Source organism: Mercurialis annua, linkage group LG8 (genome assembly GCF_937616625.2).
Source record: "Mercurialis annua linkage group LG8, ddMerAnnu1.2, whole genome shotgun sequence".
NCBI lineage: Eukaryota > Viridiplantae > Streptophyta > Magnoliopsida > Malpighiales > Euphorbiaceae > Mercurialis > Mercurialis annua.
In genome coordinates, this window is record NC_065577.1 from 37,362,574 (window position 1) to 37,387,878 (window position 25,305).

Consider the following 25,305-nt stretch of genomic DNA (forward strand, 5'->3'; position numbering starts at 1 on the left):
CCTTTCCAACTTTTCGTTTTCACTTCTTTAGTTTTTCTTGTTCTTCTCTTGCTTTTTGTTTGTTTCTTTTATATATTATATTATCCTTTATTGGCGACTCATTGTTACTTTTGTTTCTTTGGCATGCTTATGTCAGGCCTGCTTCTTCTCAGGCATCTGGTGAGTGATTAGGCTGTGCATTATGTTTCACTATTTTCCACCTATGTTATTGGTCCCTGTATCTAATGCAATGCATCATTCAGACAGAAGAGCAGGATCATCCATGTCTGGTTACAGGAAAGAAGATTACAATTGGAGATATGACAGTGATGAAGTTCCAGAGGACGTAATTCGAGCTTCAGCTGCATTGGAAAACCTTCAACTAGACAGGAAAGCTCGAAACCTAACTACATCTTGGCGGTTAGTTTCTTATCCCATCTAAATCTTAAAATTTAATGTAGTAACAGAATGTAATATTGAGATATGTTACATCACTTGGCCAATCTGGAGAGTGAAGCAAACAAAAAACTTGTGTTACAAAGAGTGTAAAAATCTTTAGTTCAAGGGGAAAGATCACTCTATTTAATGTTACACTTGAACATGCATTCAATTGGCAAGTTTTGAAAAGGTTTTAGATTGATTATTGAAGTTGATAGTATTGAAAAGTATAAGTTATAGCTTCGAATTCATTCTATTGCGTCAAATAGGTAGTGATAATGTAGCTAGTAGCATAAAGGCGGTAAAGCAGCCTTACTCGCATTAGACCTCGCCGACCCGGACCGAGATACCTTCACCAGCCGACACGCCGGAATGCGAATTACACGAGGGACCTCATCAAAACTCAGTTACCTCGGCACAAGATACAACTGACGCGCTGAACCAACATGACCTACCAAGCTTGGTACTTGTTCTTGACCGAGCTGGAGTCTCTACCAACAAACTTTATAAATATCACTAACAGAAACTAACACATAGAAGGTTCCCCGCATCACGCATCTTACTCGATAACCGAGACACAATGAGAAGCTGCCACCTTAGCTAACCGATTCTGTGGGGACCAAGAGAAGAGAAATGATCCACTACGGTAGGTTTGTACTTGGTGAACTTATATAAATCACTTTATGTGCAAACCCTAAAGGTAATTCTTTTTCTTGCCCTACACTCTTTTCCTCTTCTCTTCTCACAGATACTGACTAGATCGTCGGAGCGATTTGCCGGTGTCCCTCACCGATATTTCGGCTGACGTTCTGTGTTCTTTTCTTATCTTTTGACTGAACCCGACAGCGGTGATTTATTACTAGGAGAGTTTCCATTTATCTCAGATAGAGCAATTTGCTTCCGACGTTTTCTCAACTTAGCAGCAAAACCTTCCATTTCCTTCCCAAAAGTTGTAGGCGGAGGTCGATATAATACAACAAAAAGTCACAAGTTTACAGCCACAAAAATGTTAGCTCAAAATACACCAATTATACACTGTAAAAGTATCAACCGACATTAGTGATTTATTACTAGGAGAGTTTCCATTTATCTCAGATAGAGCAATTTGCTTCCGACGTTTTCTCAACTTAGCGTCAAAACCGTCCATTTCCTTCCCAAAAGTTGTAGGCGGAGGTCCCTATAATACAACAAAAAGTCATAAGTTTACAGCCACAAAAATGTTAGCTCAGAATACACCAATTATACACTGTAAAAGTATCAACCAACAATGAAGGCAAACTAAAATAGCTAAAATTATGAAGCCAAAGCTTATAATAAGATCAATATATATGCAGTATAGACTTTAGGTTACTTTGGTTGAATACAATAATACGACCCACATGCTTATAGATTAAAATCAGATGGAGACTTGTCTATTACCAATATAAAAAAGGGCATATAATTCAGACACAGTCGTATTGATTTCTACTAAAGGATAAAATTGCATTATTAATTCAAAAAGATAGTTAGCTCAATTACCTGTCCAGGAGTGAGAGAAGGCATCGGAATAAGTACGTATTTATGCGCCATGTTAGCTATTGATTTAATTAATTGATCCATGGCAGGAAGCATGACCTGTCCAGTGAATCCTTCAGCATCAAACAATGGGCAAGACAGTTGATATCCCCGGATGTCATGAGTTTGATTTTGATATTTTTAGTCATTTTTAAGGTTTGTTTCAGTACTACTTGGTGCCTGTATAGGATGCATTGTGATTTTAATATGTAGATGTTCCTGTTTTTGAATATCTCAATCTCTGTGTTTAGAAATTATCAAGATTAGTGCGCTTGTAATTTTAAGTGTGGAATCCCTTTCTCAAGTCCAATGGTTGTTGAAGCTTTTACAAATTCCCCTACTCAATGAAATTATCAACTTCACAAAAGAATCTCGGTCTTTTTTGCAAGGCTTGGTCGATGGGTTTAGCAAGGACGATGCCGTGGAAATTCAAAACTTTGAGTCTCTATCAAACCTTCATGTAACAGCTGTTGAGCTCTTCTTGAAAAAGAAGTGCCAAGTGTATCAAGAGATACATAAGGTTGTTAGTGATACATTTGATGCTAAAGGATTCACTGGACAGGGTCACTAACAACCTTAGGTATCTCTGGATACACTTGACACTTCTTTTTCAAGAAGAGTTCAACAGGTGTTATATGAAGGTTTGATAGAGGTTCAAAGTTTTGAATTTCCATAGCGCCGTCCTTGCTAAACTCATCGACCAAGCCTTGTAAAAAAGACCGAGATTCTTCTGTGAAGTTGATAATTTCATTGAGTAGGGAAATTTGTGAAAGCTTCAACAACCATTGGACCTGAGAAAGGGATTCCACACTTAAAATTACAAACGTACTAATCCTGATAATTTCTAAACACAGAGATTGAGATATTCAAAGACAGGAACATCTATGTATTAAAATCACAATGCATCATACGCAGGCACCAAGTTGTATTGAAACAAACCTTAAAAAATGACTAAAAATATCAAACTCGTGACATCCGGGGATATCAACCGTCTTGCCCATTGTTTGATGCTGAAGGATTCAACCGGACAGGGTCATGCTTCCTGCCATGGATCAATTAATTAAATCAATAGCTAACATGGCGCATGAATACGTACTTATTCTGATGCTTTCTCACTCCTGGACAGGTAATTGAGCTAATTATCTTTTTCAATTATTAATGCATTGTTGTCTTTTAGTAGAAATACGACTGTGTCTGAATTGTATGCCCTTTTTTATATTGGTAATAGACGAGTCTCCGTCTGATTTTAATCTATAAACATGTGGGTCGTATTATTGTATTCAACCAAAGTAACCTAAAGTCTATACTGCATATATATTGATCTTATTATAAGTTTTGGCTTCATAATTTTAGTTTGCCTTCAATGTTGGTTGATACTTTTACAGTGTATAATTGGTGTATTTTGAGCTAACATTTTTGTGGCTGTAAACTTATGACTCTTTGTTGTATTAAAGCGACCTCCGCGTACAACTTTTGGGAAGGAAATGGAAGGTTTTGCTGCTAAGTTGAGAAAACGTCGGAAGCAAATTGCTCTATCTGAGATAAATGGAAACTCTCCTAGTGATAAATCATTGCCGCCGGGTTCGGTCAAAAAATAAGAAAAGAACGTCAGCTGAAATACCGGTGAGGGACACCGACAAATTTTTGTGAGAGGAAAAGAGTGTAGGGCAAGAAAAAGAATTACCTTTAGGGTTTGCACATAAAGTGCTTTATATAAGTTCACCAAGTACAAACTTACCGTAGTGGATCATTTCTCTTGGTCCCCACAGAATCAGTTAGCTAAGGTGGCAGTTTCTCATTATGTCTCGGTTATCGATTAAGATGCGTGATGCGGGGAACCTTCTATGTGTCGATTTTTGTTAGTGATATTTATAAAGTTTGTTGGTAGAGACTCCAGCTCGGTCAAGAACAGGTACCGAGCTTGGTAGGTCATGTTGGTTCACCGCATCAGTTGTATCCTGTGCCGAGGTAACCGAGTTTTGATCGGGTCCCTCGTGTAATTCGCATTTCGGTATGTCGGCTGGTGAAGGTATCTCGGTCCGGGGTCCCCTGGTTTGCTTGACCTGGCGAGGTCTAATGCGAGTAAGTCTGCTTTACCGCCTTTATGCTACTAGCTACGTTATCAGGTAGTATTATTAAGCATAAGTCATGAACTACAACTCCAGGTAGAAGCTGTTCTTGGATTTGTCCAATTGATTATGTGTTTTTCACATTTAATTTCCTGGCACTGGTCTATGAACGTTTTCATGCTATAACTTTTTCACATCAAGCCTCAATTTATATAGATTCGTAATGAAAAGTGCTTATCTCCAATTTAGCTATTCATTATGACCGAGAAGGAATATGATTTAGATTGCAGGTAGCCCTGCTTCCAGTGTTCTGTTTACGTTGTTTAGTATATTTTATTGGTTTCCTTTGTGAACAAGCAAACCTGCCATTTACTTTGTAGTATGGAAACGTAGAAACGAGAAATGCCTAAATGCGAAACATTAAAATGATATTACATTTGACAAGAATAAGCTATAAATATAGAGTTTCAAAGTAGCATAAGTGCTCCTAGAAACAAAAATGAAGCACTGGAATTTAAGATTTGAGAACTTTTGGGGCAACAAAGCCATTGTAGGTCTCAAATTTCTGGAAAGTGAACTTCTACATCTGTTTGAGAAACAATGACTCACATTTGCCAATGTACATCTGTATTTTACATTGTTGTACGCTTAGTTGTCTAATTATATCTGTTCGATTATGTTGCAGGCATGCCGGAGATGGAATGAGTGATGACGACGGCAGGGCTGACCATATATAGCTGATCCAAAACCCTTTGTGAGACTGTACTTGTAGTTTAATGTGTATCTGCCATTTCTAATTCATCAAATGTTTTATCATCATGAAACAAGGTAGTAAGTTTTATGTAAGTCTTCTTTTTAATTTCTTTATTTCCTCCAAAATATATTGTGAGGATTTAGTGTTTGTATGAGCTTTTTTATTTATATTTTCCCTCATCTTATGGAATCCCATATTGATATGTCATTCAGTATAGCCTTAAGCTTTCTTCTCTCTTTTTCATTAAGTATTGTATGAAATGTTCTCTACTAGATTTTGGTTTTCACATGGTTGTGAAGTCTAATTCGGTCGTAAATCCGTAGAGTCAAGGATTATAGGTTGAATTCGTAATTTAAAAATAAATTTATATTATATTTTGAAGAAAAAAATATTATCGAGTATCAATACTGTATTTTAACTGAATTAGAGGATGCCCGTAAAAAATAATATGGCTTAATTGCACCAAAAATTACCAAATTTCGCGTATTTTTTTGTATTTAATATATTTTTTTTTCTTGGCATATTTAACATATTCTTTCATTTTTTTGGATATTTAACATCAAATGTGCTTCCTTTGAAAATTAATGTCGTTTGATATCTAAAACGGTGTTGTTTTACATCCACAACAGCGCCGATGTTAAATATGCAAAAACGTGAAAATTGGTGATTTTGTTAAAACACGCGAAAGTTAGTGATTTTTAGTACAATTAAGCCAAATATATTCAACCTTCTTTTTTTATTTGTATTAAATTTGATGATGTATATTTTATACTAATCATCCCTTATAATATTGACAATTGCTTCATAGTAGTATAATATTGTAAATTCTCTAAAAAGAAAAGTACGTGTAACAAATCTCATTAAGGCCTTGTTTGGTTGTAGTAAATTGAGCAAGTAGAATTTAAACCGAAGGTTAAAGAAACCCTTCAAGAAATTTGAAAGGAGTACATAAATTCTTGGCTTAATTCCTTAAAAAACCCCCACCTTGCACTTTTTCTTCGTTTATACCCTGACCTTGTAAAAACACCATTTGTACCCAATTTTGGGTTTTTATGTTTCATCTCTACCCAAAAGCATTAAATTGTACTTTTTTCATTTGGAAAAGAGTTTAAAACATACTTTTTTCTATTTTAAAATATACAAATAAATCCTTAAACTTAAAAAATAATCAAATACATCCAAATAATTAATTAATTTTTTTAATTTGATAAAATACTAAAAAATTTAAAAAAAATTATTATTTTAAATTTTTTTTGTCGGAAATATTTTTAAAAAAGTTAAAAAAATTAAAAAAAATTCGAAATATTTTTTAAAAAAACTAAAAAAAAATTATTATTATTTTTAATTTTTTTGTCGGAAATATTTTTAAAAAAGTTGAAAAAATTAAAAAAAATTCGAAATATTTTTTAAAAAAACTAAAAAAAATTATTATTATTTTTAATTTTTTTGTCGGAAATATTTTTAAAAAAGTTGAAAAAATTAAAAAAAATTCGAAATATTTTTTAAAAAAACTAAAAAAAATTATTATTATTTTTAATTTTTTGAAAAAGATTGTATTTTTGTACTATTAATAACATTAATATCTAATTCGTATATAAGTTAAAAATGAAGGATTGTTTTAAACTTTTTTTCAAATGAAAAGAGTACAATTTAATGCTTTTGGGTAGAGATGAAACATAAAAACTCAAAATTGGGTACAAATGATGTTTTTATAAGGTCAGGGTATAAACGAAAAAAAAATGCAAGGTGGGGGTTTTTTAAGAAATTAAGCCTAAATTCTTTTAAGTTTCTTTTAGCCATTTGGAGTCTCAATGTTTTTAAATGCTACAGAAAATACCTTTAAAGTTCTTGGTCAGTTTACTTTTTGGACACTTTGCTCCTCCCGTTTTTACTTATTTCTATATTTTTTTAATGTAAGTTTATTTATACCATTTAAAAATATTATGAGTTTAAATAGTAAAAGAAAAGATTTATGTTGTCTTTTCAAAGCTCATAAAAAGTATTAAAAGATTTATGTACATTTTGTATATTTACTCATTTGTTTTTTAAAAGGTATTTACACACAACTTAATATGATATAACTGTATAGTTTCTATTTTTGTTGTACTTTTATTATTTATTGCTTTGAAATTCTCTTTAGAAATTACTTGTAAAATATGTTTCAATATACGGTTAATTTCAATAAAATACCAAGCGTTTGTAAGTTTTGTCAGGTATAACCAAATCTTTCAAAATAGGCTAATTTAAGTATTTAACCCATTTTGTTATATTTAAATTTTTTTCTAACCATTCGCGAACCAAACCGAAAAATTAATCATTCGTAAATGGGATAAACTAGCCGATTTTGATTGATTTCTCTAGAAAAGGTTTCAAATATCCCATATCATTCAAAATCGGTTAGTTTATCCCATTCGCGAAAGACCAATTTTTCGTTTTGGTTCACGAATGGTTAGAAAATGTTTCAAATATTTTAAAATAGGCTAAACTATCCGATTTTGAAAGAGTTAGTTATAACTGACAAAATTCGCAGATGTTTGATATTTTATTGGAATCAACCCTTTAATATAAAGATAATAAATAAATAAAGAGAAAGTTTAAGTTAAAAAGTGCTCAAATATAAAGTGGACTTTTAAAGTGGTATATTATAAAAATTAAAAGAATGACTTCTTAAGACAAAGAGACCAGTATAAGAAATTGTTTGGTTTATTGATATTTAAATGGATAATGAAATATAGTAATATCTTTCAATTTGGTTATTTTAATTAGGGAAAAATTGAAAAATATAGAAAAAGGGAAAAATAATCCCATAATTACGGAAATCTGTAATTAATTAGGGATAACACTTAACTAATTTTCCAAACAAAAGTTAGCACTTATTTTTCATATATTTTTTCAACCAACACGTGTTTTTCAAAATTACAGATTCTCAACATCACATTTCCCTTCCTTTCTTGTCTTATTCATGTCCTTCCTTTGCCTTATTCTTCTCCAACAATGTCTTATTCATCTTCTTTCTTCGCCTTACCCATCTCCTTTTTTATTTAATCTATCTTATTTTCTATCTAATTTCAGACATAAAGATCTATTTTTTATCGCGCTAGATCTATTCTCTTCCGCCGCAAGTTTGGAGTCCCGCAGTCGTCGCAAACTTTGAGTCCCACAGCCGCCGTAAGCTTCGAGTCCCACAGCCGCCGCAAGTTTCGACTCTTACACCCGTTGCAAGCTTCGAGTCCCACACCCGTCGCAAGCTTCGAGTCCCATAGCCGCCGGCTCTATTTTTTATTTTATTTTTCAATTTATATAGCCTACTCCTAACTTCTTCTTTGTCCTAATTTTTCATTAGTCATGGTATTTAAGCTTCATGGTACTACAATCATTACTCAAAAACAAACTTCTTCATCTATTTATCAATATGCAATTCAAATTTCAATCGATTTCAGGTTTATATAATTGTTGTATTTTTATTGTGATATTGTTGTTGTTTCTTTTCACGTTGCCGCAACTGTTGTTTTTCTTTTATGTTGATGTTGTTGTTATTTTCTATTTTTCTTACTGCTGCTGCTGTTTTCTGCAGCTAATGCTTGTTTTTTCAGTATACTTTTTGTATACTTTTAGTATACCCTCATATAATTTCAGTATATTGTTTCTTTTTATATGTTAATGCAATTTAAAAGTTAAATGTATTGATTATTTTATTTTTTATGATTACAATAATTTGGTATACCTTTTTAATGTTTTCTGTATAGTGTACATTTGTTATATGTACTGATTTGTCTAAATAAGTACAATATTTATTCTAATCATATTATGTATACTTTATGTATATTATCAATATGCTTACTATGTTTTTTTAATGCTTCAGAAATGCAACATCAGTTATTATCAGTATTTGGCATTATCTTTCGTATATTTCTACAATGTTTGGTATATCTTATATATATTTTATGTATATCCTTATTATATCTTTTACTTTTCTAATTTTTGTTTACGTGTTTGTATATTTTATGTATACCGTATGTATACTTTATGTATATCGTTTGTAATTTTTTAAAATAATTATAATGTTTGGTATATCTTATGTATATTTTATGTATATTTGTATCATATCTTTTAATTTTCTTGTTTATGTTTAAAATGTGTTTGTATATTTTATGTATACCATCTGTAATTTTTTTTAAATACATACAATGTTTATGCTAAACAAATTATGTATACTTTATGTAGATTATCGGTATACTTACTGTGTTTTTTTAATGCTCAGAAATGACAACACCAGTTATTATCAGTATTTGGCATTATCTTTTGTATATTTTTGTAGTGTTTGGTATATCTTATGTATACTTTATATATATTCTTATTAAAAAATTTACAAAAATTAAGTTGTTATATAAAAAAATAAGAATATTATATTAAAAAATACAAATTGTATATTACGGATATACAAAATAGCCTACAAAAAGTATGTCAATAGCCTGCAAAAAATATACAAATTAAGTTATTATAAAGACTAATCAAATATTGATAAATCTCATAAGCACACTCTTCCTCTTCCATAATCATAATCAACAACCTAATTGTTCTTTTATTCATATAATAATTATTTGCAGATATAACAAACTTCGAGCCAATATAGTTCTTTTACCATTGCATTAATTTTAAAAAGCTTTAACCTAACAATTATTGCAGCATTCCATAATCATCCTCAATTTGATTGCTTTTGATGCCAAAGACAATTATATGCAGATATAATAATCTTCGAGCCATTATAGTTCATTTGCCATTGCATTAATCTTAAAAGGTTTTAAACCGATAATTGTTGCCGCATTCAATCTTACATCTATATAGTATAACATTTATATACTTTTTGTATATTTTTGGTATACTTTAGATATATCAAAATTACATTACTCTTCTTTTCTCTCTCTAACTTCTCTCTCTACTGTAAATAACATGAAAACACAACAAACACATAAACAAAAATATGGCATTCAATAATTAATTATTGTTCTATTTCCTTTTAATTTTTGTTTCCATTTTCTTTCTAATCGAAACAAAAATATTGGATCCTTAATTATTTAATACCACTGCCACCGTTGGTTTAATCGTTGGAGCATAAGCAGTAATCTCCGGCGGTCGTTGGAGCTTAGACCGGGGACGACGATGGTCGTTTTGCCTGAAAAAAGTGTGATTGATTGATATTAGACGGAAAGTTGTGTCTTTGAAACATTAGCAGCTGGGTCTTCGTCTTTGCGGCAGTAGCAACCCCATCATCTCAGGTAACACTCTCGTATTCAACAAATGGGATGGTGATAGAAAGGATGAAATTGAAGGAAAAACCAGTAAGTTACGAAGACAGTGGAAGAAAACTATAGAAAAGAAAAGGAAGAATGAAAAGAAGAAGAAGGAAGGAATGGAAAGAACAGTACGTGGTTCAGCAATTAAAATAGCTTATTAAGTGTTATAAACAAGACCCAATCTTTTGTTGCAATTAATAAGTCGCTCACGTACTTATCTAATTACTTTACAAAAACACGTGTTACATCTAATTTCCTCAAAATATTACTCACTTAAAAATTATGTTGAATTGAATTCAGTAGATAACCAGAAAATAAAATAAAAAAATGTGGGTACCAATCACACCAGTTAACAATGAGCTTAGCTTATATAATAAACATTGCAATATGTAAATGAAATAATAGAAATTAAAAAAGTATGGCATGTTTTAGTGTTAGTTCATCACTAATTTCATCACCTTCTAATTTCATCACTTTCTTCCGTACTTCATTCAAACCCTCAAGAATGTCAGCAGTTATGGCTACTGGGTATGCTTCTAATCTTAATTTCATCATAAAGATTCTTAATTTCCTCTTTAATTCTCTGTATTTTTTGTGTTTGCTCTAGTGTTCAAGAGGTTCTTCCACCTTCTCTAACTTCTACTTCGGACCCGCCTCCAATTTTTGATGGCACAACTAGGTAAACATACTCATTTCATTTTCTAAGGATTCATTCTAATTTATCTGACCACTTTGTGTATTTGTATGTTTGTTTAAGGTTGTATATTTCGTATATATGCCCATATGCTCGGCGTGCGTGGATTACTCGCAATTGTAAGGTTGTTTCTTATGCATTGGGTTTAGTTTATAGTTGTCTGAATATGTTACAGTTATGATTGAAGGGTAACTGTAGTTCTAATTGTTCGGTTTTTTTACTAATTGAACTCCGCCAATACGTTTAGTGGAGATTCTAATTGTTCGGGTTTTTTTTCGTTTCAGCCTTTCAGTTTCTGTGTTATATAGTTTTGTGCTAGACTTGTTGTTTATTGTTTTAAACCAATTGTGTAGAGCAGGGATTACAGGATGTGATAAAGTTGGTGGCTATTGATCTGCTAGATAGGCCTGCCTGGTACAAAGAGAAAGTCTATCCTCCTAACAAGGTGAGATTATGTGACTCTGGTTCGCTTAAATTTGTTATTTGATTTCTTGTTAGCCTTTGAATTCACTAATGCGCCAATCAGTCACTAATATGCTGCACGGAAACAAAAATGGAAAACATTAACGGATAATGGAGAAGTACATTTTCTACAAGAATGAATTAAAAACACAAAGTTTGAGAGTTTCAGAAGTATATTTGGAAACATATTCACTTAAACGTAGAACTCGACAAGTTTCTATGTGACATAGCTGGAAAGTAACAAAGAAAAGCGTAACCATTACTTGCACAATGAATCTAACTGCTGTTAAAATAAGCTGAGGATCCTGCAAAACCGCGAAATCGCAATGCCAAATTGTTTTTTTCTTTCTGGATTGCTTACCCGGGGTAATTATGCTGCGCAGGTACCTTCATTGGAACACAATAATGAAGTTAAAGGAGAGTCCATGGATTTGATCAAGTACATTGATAAGAATTTTGATGGACCATCACTTTTCCCTGATGTAAATTTCAAAACTTCTTCTGCTTTGTGTTTTTCGTCTCTTCATCTTATAGTAACATTAACATAGTTTATACGTCGATGTTCAGGATCCGGCAAAGAAAGATTTCGCGGAAGAGTTGTTTTCCTACATGGACTCATTTAACAAAGCTCTAATTTTCTTATTTAAAGGCGAAGAAAATGAAGCTGGTAGGTTTAACATTTATTAATTTGCTAGAAACTTAAACAATTTGATGACATCGATAACTGCACCAGGTGCTGTTCTTGATTTTATTGAGACATCTCTTAGCAAATTTGACGATGGACCCTTTTTTCTCGGGCAATTTAGTCTGGTGAGAACCGTAAATTCTAATGAAAAAGTCTTTTTTTTTCTTCCCCTTTGATATTTGCTTTCTGTGAATTGCAAACCTGACTATTTATTATCTTAATCAAGAGTTGAGTTAGACAATTTCAAACATTAAGATCGAATTTGAAAATACTTTTCCTAAATTAAGAGATCTGGAATCTGTTTTATTTATTACATAGAAATTGAATAAGTAGAAAATATTTGCTCCATTTTGTATAGGTGGATATTGCATATGCTCCATTCATTGAATCATTTCGACCTGCTTTGTTGGAAGTAAGGAATTATGACATTACTGCTGGAAAGCCTAATTTCGCTGCATGGATTGAGGTATGATAAAACTGCCTGATGAATTTTTAAAATTAACCATTCATTTCTTTTAATTGGATTCGTATCCTCTCAAACTATACTGCATCATCGATTGTTACATTTCGTTACTTCATTTTCATTTATATAAGAACTTATGATTTTGCCGTATTCTATTTCAGCATTTTTGTGTTCGTGATACATAGCTCTCAAACTTTGAATCTGATCTGTTAGTTTTTCTTTCAATGAATTAATTTTATGTTTTTAAAATTTTACATTTTTAATCATGTGTAGTCTGTCATTCATTACTTGCATTGTATCAATGAATTTTTTTTTATGTAGGAGATGAACAAAATCGAGGCCTATAATCAGACCCAGCAAGATCCGAAGGAATACGTTGAGAGCTACAAGAGAATATTTTTGGTACTTCCCATGTCTGTTAACTAAACTGTGACTAATACTTGGAGTTCTGTGAAATATTGCAGAATGTTGTGACATGATGACACCAATAACTTCTGAATTCTTAATCTCTTATTGCAGGGTCAGCGTTGAACTCTGTCTTATTCTCTTCATCCATTATGTTGGTAAAAAGCGATTTTTCTGGTGTACTTGTAGATTCCTCTTGATGAATTTGTGCAATATGTAGTTATGCAGTTTAAATTTTCTGCAGTACAATGAAATATCTAAGCGACATGCCATTTCTAGCAGTCGTGATGCAGTTCTTATTAGACATGAATCTAATGCGACTCGCTCTTGCAGGACGATGTCGGTGTAACATTTAAAATTTCCCGAGGACAAGTCGTTTGTTATATTGGCTTAGCATAATCATTGTATAATATAAGTTTATTATTTAAATATTTACAGTTCTACATTGTTTTGTCAAATTACTTTTATTTATTATTTAATATTTCTTGGCGAATCTTTAATCTTAAAATTCTCATAGAAAATATATGAATTTATTACAAGCTCTTAACTGGCGCTAATTTTAGGAAAAAAACCGAACTATCACCCCGAAACAACGTCAAGAATCATATTTCTCCCAGGTTGACCGTCGCCTATAATATTCAAGGCCAAAGTAGTTCACTTTTGGAATTCGTTTAACCTTGTACCTGTCTTCGCCTTGTAGTTGCCTTACAAGGTCTTCATGTACTGCCCTGAAAGTTAGTCCTTGAAGCGTGGAAATATTCCGTAAATCCTCCGTAACAAACCTAAAATTCACACATCCACGAAATTCCAGATACTTTAAACTCGGAAAAGCTCCGTTCACTATCTCAGCCCACTCCACAAGATGCTCAGAAACAAATTCTAGAGTTTCTAGCTTTGGAAAACCCCCAGCCTCGCAAAATTCTTTACCGATGATCATTGCATTATATGCTTCTTGTAAATACAAATATTTTAATTTGGGAAGATGTTGAAGAAGAGAAACTTCGTCCTGTGATAAATTAGATTTATATAAAGTTAAGCCCGTGAGGTTCTCCATGGAAGCAACCCAGCTGGGTATTTCAATTAGAGCTCCACGTAAATTCAGCTCTTGCACAAGATGCGGAGGGGAAAAGTTTTCAAATTGAGGTAAAACACCTCTGTATTCACCATCAACCAATGCGTCCTCTGCTTGTAAAGACAATGAGAGAAGGTTTTCCATGTTCATAATAGCTGCAGCTAGCTCACTAGAATGACCTTCAGAGACACAGTTAGCACCGAATCTACGTAGTTGGGTTAAAGTACCCAATTCTTTAGCAATGCCGTCTCCAGCATACACATCTTCGCATGTTTGAAGATTTGCCAACTTTCCAATCCCTTTGGGAACTCTGACTCCTACATCATCGACGTCACCAAGTAGAAGGTGCCTCAGCTGTTGAAGTTTCAGCACATCCGCCGGTAGTTCTCGTAGTCTTCCAGAGTAGGATAGATCCAGAGTTTGAAGTTTTAGAAGATTACCTAACCGCGGCAGATTATCCAGATTTACACACATGGCCAACTCCAAATACTTGAGGTTAACCAAATTGCCCACTTCATCAGGAATGGATTCAATGACAGCAAATATTCTCAGCATCACCAAAAACTGCAACTTGCAGATATCTTTCATAAAGGCCGGGGAAAGACCTCGACGAGAACCCCAACTAATTTGAGCAGCCAAATACAGACTACAAATCCTGAGGTTTTTAAAATCAACAGACTGAGGGCTGCTCACGTCAAAATTGACAACGGCATGTACAGGTAAATTCTGAGCTTTAGACAGAAATTTGTGTTCATTTACATCAACACGACATAAATTACGGTAGGGTTCAACAACTTCTAGATAATCAAAGAAGTGACATCCTTCAAGCATTCCTAACTCGACTAACTCATCAATAATATTTTCTGCAACATCCTCCATGCTTTCCCCTGCTCTATCTGGTATTAGACTTTGGGCCAGCAAAAGCCGAACCAGTTCATGTTTTTTACAAAATTTAACGATGAACATGTAATCTAAGCAAGACTTGAGATGATGGGGAAGCTTGTCATAGTATTTCTTTTTGCAGAAAAGCTTGTCAAAGTTTGATAGACAAGAATTCTTACTTAATTTTGTGGAATTAGTAGCTTTTCTGCTTGATTTCTCTGCGAAATACGTCTCGTTCCGGTCATCTGTTTCTCGACGAAAGCACAACTGAGGCATAGTATTGCCGATTAGATCTGAGATTAACAAGTCAAAACGAAAGATTTCTGTTTTTTTTTTGTGGAGATTTTGTATTTACAATTTGTAAAAGTTTGGGGATTTTAATAAAATTTGGGACTCTGTCAGTTCTACTTTTCAATATTGAATTTGTCATAGCGTCTCCAATGGATGCTATTTTTTATGTTAAATTTAGTATGATATGTTAAATTTAGCATGAAAAAGTGGTAAAATGCTATAGATAGCATAACATTTCAAATTTTACTCCAATGCACAAAGTTAAAAAGAAATGTTATAATTATTTATTAAAATAATTATCTCTTAATTTTATTAATTGCTAATTATTTAATAATTTTTTTAATTAAATATTTTAAACTAAAATTTATGTAATATTTTTTTTAATTTAATAATGAGTTTTTCAAAAAATATAATTAAAAGAATCGATGAATTATATAAAAATAAATTATTTAATTTTTTTTATTATATTGATGTATGGTCTACTATTAAAAAATCAAATCGATATTGTAAAATTAAATAGAAGCACAAAATTTAAAATGAAAAAAGGAAAAAAAAATAAAAAAGTAGGTTATAATAATAAATGCAAAAAATGACCGTGGTAAAATTGTAATTAGTAGTGAATTGCTATTGGTTGTTGAATTTTAGCATATGCTATAGTCTGTGCTAAATTTAGCATGTGATATAGCATATGCTAAATTTAGCACAAACTATAGCACTGCATTGGAGATGCATTTTAAGATTAAATGCTAAATTATGGCATTATCACTTCATTTTAGCATTGCATTGGAGATGCTCTTAGCGTGTTCCCATTTGTTTAAAAAACATTAAATTATTAAAGAAAGAACAAAGGATAAATAGGAAGCCACATTTGTGAGAATTAAGCATAGAAAACTTGAGGAGTTGATGTAGAAGAAAGTTTCAGCACCCAGAGACGGTTACAGAATGAGAATATGCGAGTAACCGCTCCTCATCAACAGTTACGCTGCTCGCTATTCATGGCAGCCGCTCATTATCCTTCGCCGGCGCTGCTTGATACAATAGACTAGACGTCGCTATCCATGGCAGCCGCTCATTATGCTGTGATTGTCAGTCTTTTGTGGAGATTTTTGAAGATGTAAGATACATACATATTTCTAACCCTTCAATCACCCTATTCTTCAACAGGTACATGTTCCTAATAATATACTATGTAGTAATAATTTATGAACACAGGGTCAACGCGCCTCCTAAACTTGTGACACAGGGTCACCTAACTCAATCTATACTTTTTTTAAGTAATTAACTCCGAAACTTTTCATTTTTGGGTCAAATAACCCCATAATTTATATTTTTATTTTAAAAAAAATAAATTTAGGATAGTTATATCGCAACAATTAGAGAAGTATTTAATTACTTTTTTACATCACCCATCTCCGATTTGTATTTTATGCGTTTTAAAAATACAGTTATGGGGTTATTTGACCCAAAATGAAGAGTTTCAGGGTTAATTGCTCAAAAAAGTATAAATTGGATTAGATGACCAAGTGTCACAAGTTCAGGGGGCGCGTTGACCCTTTGTTCAATAATTTATATCTAACATAAAAAAATCATTTGCCTTTTAAATTTGAATCATGTGTTCTTGATTAATAATTATGTAATTTTGATTTTATAGTCCTTGGAATTGCTTATTTATGTTATAGAATTACATTATTAATTACAAGAAATTCATTTTTATGACAAAATTCCGTAATTGTCCAGAAATTTTATAAAAAACTAAATTAACAAGAATTCTTCATTTTCAATTGTAGCAATTTTATGTAATGCAATGATGAACATTAAAATAAAAATTCATTAATAACTCATCAACATTATCAATGATTTAAAAAAATAGCAATTCATGAAAATATAGTTCTGTTTAGTTATAGAATTTCTCAAAATATTATCATTAGATTTTCTAATACTGTTGTATGACTTTTTTAAAATAAAATTGTTTCTTTTTTGTATATTTCTTTCCATTTACAAGATGAATTAGAGAAGAATTTTTTATTCTCACTACAAGGAATACTGAAATTAGCAGCAAAAATCAAATTGCGGCATGTTGCTGCTAATAAAATATTACTGTAAGTAATTGGTAACAAAATTTAAATTGCTGCTGAAAACGTAACAATGGTAACAATAAAAGTTGTTGCGGAAAATTCACCATTAGCCACAAATATAACTGATGCCGAAAATTCACAATTAGCCACATTTAAAATTTTTGCTGAAAGTTTACAATTAGCTACAAGTATAATTGCTACATGTTGATACAATTGCTGTAAAACTGAATATGACGAGGCTGAGTCGCGGACTAGGTCGCTCTCTTTTAGACGTTTCGCGGCACAGCTCGGAGGTGCAAAGCTGACTATCAACCGCGGCGTCCCTAGGATAAAACAGCCGGAAATACTGATCACACTGCACTGTGAAATCAGCTCTAAAACACTTTCTTTGTATTGCTCTGTGTTTCTGTGTGTTCTAAAATGAAAAATGAAGCCAGTATTTATAGGCTAAGAAAACATAGCTGCTGAGTGAACAATTAATACAGAAAAGATTAATGAAGAAAAACAGCAACAGTCAGATGGAGTGGAAGAGTCATTACAGTTACAAATGCAAAAAAATAAAGTGCTAGCCGAACCGAACCACCCACCCAGACCAGGCCGGCCGACCGACCGGACGGACGGCGCGCGCGTGTGGTAAATCGGGTAGGATGTAACTCCTAGCCCGTTCACAAAATTGGGTACCCCTTGGGGCCCAAACCCATATGAGAAAAACCAAGTTTATAAACCCAATGTATTGAGTTCTCCTAAGCAATGTGGGAAAACCACAAAACTCTCTATCTTCTCATTTCAAGTTACAAGGCACTTTTTCTTTTTCTTTTTTTTTTAAATTCAATATCTTTTCAACAATCCCCCACTTCGAATTTTAAAAATAGTTTCTCGAGCAATTTCTGTTAAGATTGTGCATAAACAAAGGTATCTTTCGATTTGAACCTTTGCGTAGTGAGTAAGATTCTGATTCAACAAGAGTGACTCGTAGTCTTGAACTCTATCTCGGACATCAAACCACGCACGTTCTTTTCATAAGTGTTTTTCTAAAGCCCGTGCATTTATGGCCCTGCACGTCTATCCCAGTTTAGTGAACGCTCTAGAAATTTTGCCTCAAATTTCATAGGAAGCGGCCCCACTTCCACATTCACAAAGGTGAAGCTATCAAGAGTACTCATATAGCTAGGTACTCCACTCCATATGGAGTATAGACTTCATTAAGAGATTCTATTAATTCATCCTTTTCTCGCTTTAGGAATCATGCATTAATTTTGCATGTTCTGGCTCATATCATTCATAACTTGTTATTACCCATTGAACCTATTTCTTGGGATCTCCAGTCAGTTAGGTCGGGTTACCATTATGGATGATTCATTCAATAGGCAATAGTCCCATTCCTTTTGAGGTTCTATGGACTTTCTCTCTAGCTAATCCTTTCGTCAAAGGATCTGCTAAGTTATCATCAGTGCGTACATGATCCACTCTAACAGCCCCTGTTGAGATAAATTCTCTAACAGTGTTGTGCTTACGACGTATCTGTCGTTTCTTACCATTATAATAACGGTTCTCAATTTTTGCAATAGCCGCGGTACTATCGCAATGGATCAACACAGCTGGTATCGGTCTTTCCCATAAAGGAATCTCAGCTAGCAGGCTTCTTAGCCATCCTGCTTCTTCACTAGCAGCAGCTAGTGCTATCATTTCTGACTCCATCGTAGATTGAGCCAGAATCGTCTGTTTCTTTGATTTCCAAGAAACAGCTCCACCAGCTATACTGAAAATATAGCCGCTCGTGGCTTTGGAATCATCTGACAATGTATTCCAATCTGCATCACTATACCCTTCAAGTACAGCAGGATGCTTCAGATAATGTAATCCAAGATTTATTGTTCTTTTAAGGTATCTCATAACCCTTTCAATAGCATGCCAATGCTCAATACTAGGTCTACTAGTAAACCTGCACAGTAATCCAACGACATATGCAATGTCGGGTCTAGTACAATCAGTGGCATACCGAAGGCTGCCAATGATGCTCGCATATTCAGACTGTCGTACACTATCACCAGTGTTCTTAAAAAGTTTTACACTTGGATCATAAGGTGTACATGCAGGTTTACAGTCGAAGTAGTTATATTTCTTTAGAATCTTCTCAACATAGTGAGATTGATCTAAAGAAATTCCTTTTTCAGATCTAGTTATCTTTATGCCAAGAATGACATTCGCTTCACCTAGATCTTTCATATCAAAGTTGGCACTCAACATTGATTTCACAGCATTCACAACATGAATATTTGATCCAAAAATCAACAAGTCATCTACATAAAGACATATGAAAGTGCAAAGTTCCTTTTCAGATTTGTAGTAAATACATTTGTCACTTTCATTCACTTTAAAGCCATTTGAGATGACAAGATTATCAAATTTCTCATGCCATTGCTTAGGTGCTTGTTTTAGACCATACAAAGATTTGTCTAACTTGCACACCTTCTGTTCCTGATCATGTATTACAAAACCTTCAGGTTGATCCATGTAAATTTCTTCCTCCAGTTCACCATTTAAAAAAGCAGTTTTAACATCCATTTGGTGTACGACCAAATCATATAGCGCAGCGATCGAAATCAGCACTCTAATGGATGTTATTCTAGTAACAGGTGAATAGGTATCAAAGAAATCAACGTTTTCACGTTGTCTGTAACCCTTGGCTACAAGTCGAGCTTTGTATTTGTCTACAGTACCATCAGGTTTCAATTTCTTTTTTAAGATCCATTTACAACCTATGGTTTTGCAACCGGGAGGCAGATCAGTCAAATGCCATGTATGATTGGACTCTAATTAATCCATCTCATCATTTATGGCTTCTTGCCACAAATCAGAATCTAATGAAGTTAAAGCTTCCTGGAGGTTCGAAGGATCCTCCTCTAAAGAATAGACATGGAAATCAGTTCCAAAGTCTTTCGAAATTCTAGCTCTTTTACTTCTTCTGATCTCTGGTTCTTTATCATTAGTAATCTCATTATTCCTGACCACAGGAACATTACTAGATGATTCGCCCCCACTATTTCCTAATTTAAAAGGAAATTTCTGTTCATAAAAATCAGCATCTACTGATTCAATAATAACTCGTGCAGTCAAGTCATAAAATCTATAAGCCTTGTTATTGACTGCATACCCAATGAAAACACATTCATAGGCTCTGCTTGCTAATTTTATTCGTTTCGGATCAGGAATCCGAACATAGGCTAAACAGCCCTAAGTTCTCAAATAAGACAAATTTGGTTGTCTTTTCTTTAGGATTTCATAAGGTGAAATCTTCCTGTTTGATTTCGGGACTCTGTTGAGTACATAACAAACAGTCAACAGAATTTCACCCCACCAATAAGAAGCAGCTCCAGAATTCAATAAAATAGACACTATTGCTTCTGTAAGTGTTCTATTTTTTCTTTCGGCTTTACCGTTCATTTCAGGAGAATAAGGTGCTGTTCTTTCATGCACAATACCATGTGAGTTATAGAATTCTATAAACAAGCTAGATTCATATTCAGTACCTCTATCACTGCGAAATCTCTTGATTTTCTTATTGAATTGATTTTCAATTTCTGTTACAAATAACTTGAACATGTCAAGTGCATCACTTTTATTTTTCATCAAATACACATGTGTAAAATCAGAACAATCATCAATAAAAGTGATAAAATATCTTTTACCATTTCTGGTCAAGGTACCGTCAAGTTCACATATATCAGAATGTATTAAATTTAAAGGTTCAGATTCTCTAATTACTGATTTATGTGAGTTTTTAGTTATCTTAGCTTGACTACAGAATTCACATTTTTCAAACTCAGTTTGGTTCATTTTAGGAATTAATCCTAGGGTGCTCATGTTGTTAATTATCCTTTTATTTACATGACAGAGTCTTGCATGCCAAGTATTAAAATCACAAACCATGTAAACAGAAGCAACATCTTTATTGATAATTTCAACATTCAACTTAAACATACCCTCACAAGCATAACCCTTTCCCACAAAAATACCATTTCTAGTAATGGTGTACATATCTCCACCAATAGTCTGAAAGAATCCAGCCTTGTTGAGAAGATAGCCAGACACCAAGTTCTTCCTCATCATAGGAGTGTGCATCACATCCTTCAAGATTAGTGTTTTTCCTGAAGTAAATTTCAGTTCAACACTTCCAATTCCAGCGACAGTAGTGGTGTGAGTATCACCCAGTAATACTTTCTTATCGTCCACGGCAGTGTATGTTTTGAACATAGCACGATCGTGGCAAACATGGCGATTAGCGCCCTTGTCTACCCACCAACCACTTGATCCACCAACAAGGTTGATCTCAGCCATCATTTCTGTTATCATAGCCGTAAAAGGCTCTTCAGTCAAGTTAGCCTGTGGAGCAGTACTTGGCTTGTTCCGACACTTGCGTGCCATATGACCCGGTTTTCCACAATTAAAGCATAGAAATGGTGGCAGGTCATTCTTAACAGGTGGTGCCTGTTTCACAATATGGTTCCTTGAAGGATTACCATTCTGGTTCGCTTTGTTGCGATTCACATTTTGGTTTTGGTTCGAGTTGCGATTCTGATTCTTAAAATTCTTGCCATTAGGCTTCAGACTCATCGAACTAAACTTCCTTGTGTTGTTAGAAACAACCAGCACTTCATCTTTTAGATCTTGTTTTCTCGCCTCTTCCTCAATCCGAAGACGAGTGATCAAGCTTTCCAGCGAGAACTCTTTTGTTTTGTGCCTGAGAGAATTCTTAAAGTCCCTCCACGAAGGAGGTAATTTGTCAATTAAAACAGCAACTTGAAATTGTTCATCAAGAACCATACCTTCGGAGATGATCTCATGAGCTATTTTCTGCAATTCATGGGATTGCGCCTCGACAGATTTTTCATCAGTCATTTGATATTTGAGGTAGCGGCTGACTGCATATTTTTTAGTCCCCGCCTCCTCGGTATCATATTTCTTTTGCAGCGCCTCCCAAGTTTCCTTTGCAGTCTTTCCATCATTGTAGTAATCATAGAGATCATCACTTAGTGCATTGAGAATAAAATTCTTGCACAAGTAATCATTAGTCATCCACTGTTGAAGTTCACCGTTCTGTTTTTCCTTTTCTTCTTCCTCGGCAGTTTCATCAACGACAGGTATTGCCATTGTCAAAACAGAAACCACCTTCTTGATGGTTAGGAAAAATTCAGTCTTCTGTTTCCATCTTTTGAAATGCAAGCCTTCAAACCGGAATGGTTTGTTGGCATCAACAGTAGAAGAACCGTAGGCAGCAACCTCATCGGTATTCATGGCAGCAATTGTAAAGGGACACGTCTAAAAATTGTTGATACAATTGCTGTAAAACTGAATATGATGAGGCTGAGTCGCGGACTAGGTCGCTCTCTTTTAGACGTTTCGCGGCACAGCTCGGAGGTGCAAAGCTGACTATCAACCGCGGCGTCCCTAGGATAAAACAGCCGGAAATACTGATCACACTGCACTGTGAAATCAGCTCTAAAACACTTTCTTTGTATTGCTCTGTGTTTCTGTGTGTTCTAAAATGAAAAATGAAGCCAGTATTTATAGGCTAAGAAAACATAGCTGCTGAGTGAACAATTAATTTAATGAAGAAAAACAGCAACAGTCAGATGGAGTGGAAGAGTCATTACAGTTACAAATGCAAAAAATAAAGTGCTAGCCGAACCACCCACCAACCCAACCCAGACCAGGCCAGGCCGGCCGGCCGACCGAACGGACGGCGCGCGCGTGCGTGTGTGGTAAATCGGGTAGGATGTAACTCCTAGCCCGTTCACAAAATTGGGTACCCCTTGGGGCCCAAACCCATATGAGAAAAACCAAGTTTATAAACCCAATGTATTAAGTTCTCCTAAGCAATGTGGGAAAACCACAAAACTCTCTATCTTCTCATTTCAAGTTACAAGGCACTTTTTCTTTTTCTTTTTTTTTTTAAATTCAATATCTTTTCAACACTACCAAAAATTCACAACTAACAGCAATAATATTTGCTGCCATAAAGATCAAAATTACCCAAAAATGTTACTGCTAAAGGATATTACCACCTGCATAAATTAAAATAGAGAGAGCCAATCAAAAGGAATAGTGTATCAACCACAACTAATCCAGAGTTTGAAAAAGGCGACAATCGACAATACTTCTCAAGTTCAAACGACAATACTCTACAATAGCAATTAATCTTAATTTCTGTCTAATAAATTATCGCAAAGAAGACACCAAGCGGGGGCTTGGCTGATGGAAACTCAATCATGACCTCAAGCAGACTTCTTGAGAAGTAACTATCCATTATGCATATTCGTCCTGTATTAAATAAATCTAAAGTTACATCCACATGAAAAGAATGATAATGATTAAACTGAGGAAAAAAACATATTGTATAGATTCACAACCTTTCCGGCAGGTGAAGCGAGATGCCTTAGTCTATCAGCTTCAGTTGGATCAGTAGCATGAGCAGCTAAAGCATGTAAAGCAGACTGGAAATCAAGGGCATCAGAATAATCAATTACTTTAAACATGACAAAAAAATTATTATAATGTAATAAATTATGTAAACCTTTTTTGGTGAACTCAAAAGATCAGCATATTCAGTTCGCAGTAAACACTTACATGATCCCCAGTCTCATATCTGAAGAAAAGAGCCAACACGTGTTCAAAGTCAAATTAAAAAGAAAAAGAAAAAAGTATGAAGTACATATTATACCTGCATGGATGTTGAGCATCGTAAACAGCATGTCTATTTGCATTACAAGGTGGTTCTTAATTAATTAGGTTTATATTTTTTTAAAAAAAATTAGAGTAAAAATACGAAGGAGCGGATTCGAACCTGGCTAACGGGCAATTTCATATAAATTTCTTGCTTACTCCTTATACCTGAAGAAATCAAAATCCTATGAGGTATAAGGAGGAAGCAAGAAATTTATATGAAATTGTCCAAGCTGAACATTTCTTATTTCCTGTATCACACATTGTAATAGAAAAATGGTTGATGGCTTTAATTTGTGATTTCTTCGGGTTTTTACTTATTTGTCCAGTATTGATAATGTTAGACACATGTGCAGCCCCTAACTGTATTCCCAACTACTGACGGTTCAACAAATTATAAATAACGCCACCTATCTCAATCAGATTTATCACAATTCCACTCTCAATGCGACTTAGAGTCTCCATTAATTTCATATACCCTTCTAAATAAGTATTCAAATCGTATTCGAAATTACCAAGCTCATATTCATTAATGTCCCTGGAAAAAAAATCAACATAATTTTTTTAAAAACGGAGTATATCATGATTTGTTTCTTCAAATGAGTAATCATTCTCAGCATCCATAGTCTTCATAAAATTAAAACCAGGGTTAATACAGAGTATATCTATATTATGGATGCTGAGTTAATACCCATTCAAAGGCGGACCTAGGAAGAGCGTATAGTGGGCAACTGCCCACCTTATAGTTTTGAGTTCCTTTAAAAAACGTTGATATGAAATTGAAAAATATGATTTTATCACCTTAAATTATATAGTTTGCCCACCTTAAAATTTATTTGTTGTCAATTTTACTCATCTTATAAAGTTTCATTATAATTTTGGCCACCTTATAAAATATTTCTGGGTCCGCCATTGTACCCATTTGATTCATGAAAAAAAAATCAACGTTTAACTGAAATAAAACAGAATACTACCCATTTGAAGAAGAAAGCAACACTTATATAGGACTAAAGAAAAAAAATCAATATAAAACGGAAATTTCAAAAGACATTTATATCTATTCGATACGTTTACCGTTTAATATCGAATATATAATTAATATATATCGAAATAAACATCATATAAGAGATTAATACCTCGATTACTAATGGATTTGTTGAAGAATCGAGTCAAAATCGTAAAATCTGAGCGAAATCAACGAGACCTAATTCCTCGCGCCCACTGCTATCTCCTATGCCTAAGCAGACACGTCATTCTGAGGAGCAGAATGAATTATGCGTCCCCCCTCTCCTTTATTTATAAAAAAATCAATGGGCTAAAGTACCATTTGATACTAGCTCAATCATGCACTTTAACTCTAATTTTAATTAGTTGTTTGTAATTCAAACGAAGACTAATTTCAAATTCTGCGAAACTTTATCCAAAAATCTAATAAAATATCAAACGAATAAAAATATAATTTTTA

At 33.6% G+C, this 25,305-nt stretch overlaps 3 protein-coding genes and 1 long non-coding RNA gene across 12 annotated transcripts in view; 2 read left to right on the forward strand and 2 right to left on the reverse strand.

Annotated features, from left to right (window-relative positions):
• The window catches only part of LOC126660242 (protein TONNEAU 1a-like), a 78,948-nt gene extending 73,947 nt beyond the window's left edge, over nucleotides 1-5,001 (forward strand). For all 3 annotated transcript variants that reach the window (XM_050353616.1, XM_050353619.1, XM_050353615.2), the window contains 3 exons: nucleotides 137-159; nucleotides 243-399; nucleotides 4,726-5,001. In XM_050353616.1, coding sequence (XP_050209573.1) covers nucleotides 137-159; nucleotides 243-399; nucleotides 4,726-4,777 — 232 coding nt within the window. In that variant the 3' untranslated portion in view covers nucleotides 4,778-5,001. The remainder of the gene's footprint in view (nucleotides 1-136; nucleotides 160-242; nucleotides 400-4,725) is intronic.
• Nucleotides 5,002-10,466: 5,465 nt separating this feature from the next.
• Nucleotides 10,467-13,240, forward strand: LOC126660241 (protein IN2-1 homolog B-like). 7 transcript variants are annotated; one of them, XM_056104214.1, is made up of 11 exons: nucleotides 10,468-10,616; nucleotides 10,696-10,767; nucleotides 10,846-10,906; nucleotides 11,141-11,227; nucleotides 11,628-11,726; nucleotides 11,812-11,911; nucleotides 11,978-12,054; nucleotides 12,288-12,395; nucleotides 12,714-12,805; nucleotides 12,912-12,955; nucleotides 13,042-13,240. In XM_056104214.1, the coding sequence occupies exons 1-11, from the start codon at nucleotides 10,507-10,509 to the stop codon at nucleotides 13,047-13,049; spliced, it is 858 nt and encodes a 285-aa protein (XP_055960189.1). In that variant the 5' UTR covers nucleotides 10,468-10,506; the 3' UTR covers nucleotides 13,050-13,240. The 7 variants fall into 7 exon arrangements, with proteins under 7 accessions (XP_050209568.2, XP_055960189.1, XP_055960188.1 ...); XM_056104213.1 differs by having other exon boundaries at nucleotides 13,131-13,240; XM_050353613.2 differs by having other exon boundaries at nucleotides 10,470-10,616; nucleotides 12,714-12,794.
• Nucleotides 13,241-13,392: 152 nt separating this feature from the next.
• Nucleotides 13,393-15,027, reverse strand: LOC126662014 (disease resistance protein RPM1-like). The gene has a single exon (XM_050355899.1). It carries the CDS (start codon nucleotides 15,025-15,027, stop codon nucleotides 13,393-13,395), a length of 1,635 nt encoding a protein of 544 aa, XP_050211856.1.
• An 8,183-nt stretch (nucleotides 15,028-23,210) lies between these two features.
• On the reverse strand, nucleotides 23,211-23,971 carry LOC126659571 (uncharacterized). Its single transcript, XR_007635015.2, has 3 exons — nucleotides 23,692-23,971; nucleotides 23,528-23,611; nucleotides 23,211-23,438 (listed from the first exon to the last, which is right to left on the reverse strand). It is a non-coding gene; the product is annotated as an uncharacterized LOC126659571 (long non-coding RNA).
• Nucleotides 23,972-25,305: the final 1,334 nt, after the last annotated feature.

Bases quoted from the DNA above. Each gene is read 5' to 3' on its own strand.
- LOC126662014 (XM_050355899.1), bottom strand. From the start codon at position 15,027: ATGCCTCAGTTGTGCTTTCGTCGAGAAACAGATGACCGGAACGAGACG.
- LOC126660241 (XM_050353611.2), top strand. From the start codon at position 10,507: ATGGCATGTTTTAGTGTTAGTTCATCACTAATTTCATCACCTTCTAAT. The intron at 10,907-11,140 runs GTTGTTTCTTAT...TGTGTAGAGCAG, and splicing joins GGATTACTCGCAATTGTAAG to GGATTACAGGATGTGATAAA. The intron at 12,806-12,911 runs GTCTGTTAACTA...CTCTTATTGCAG, and splicing joins ATATTTTTGGTACTTCCCAT to GGTCAGCGTTGAACTCTGTC.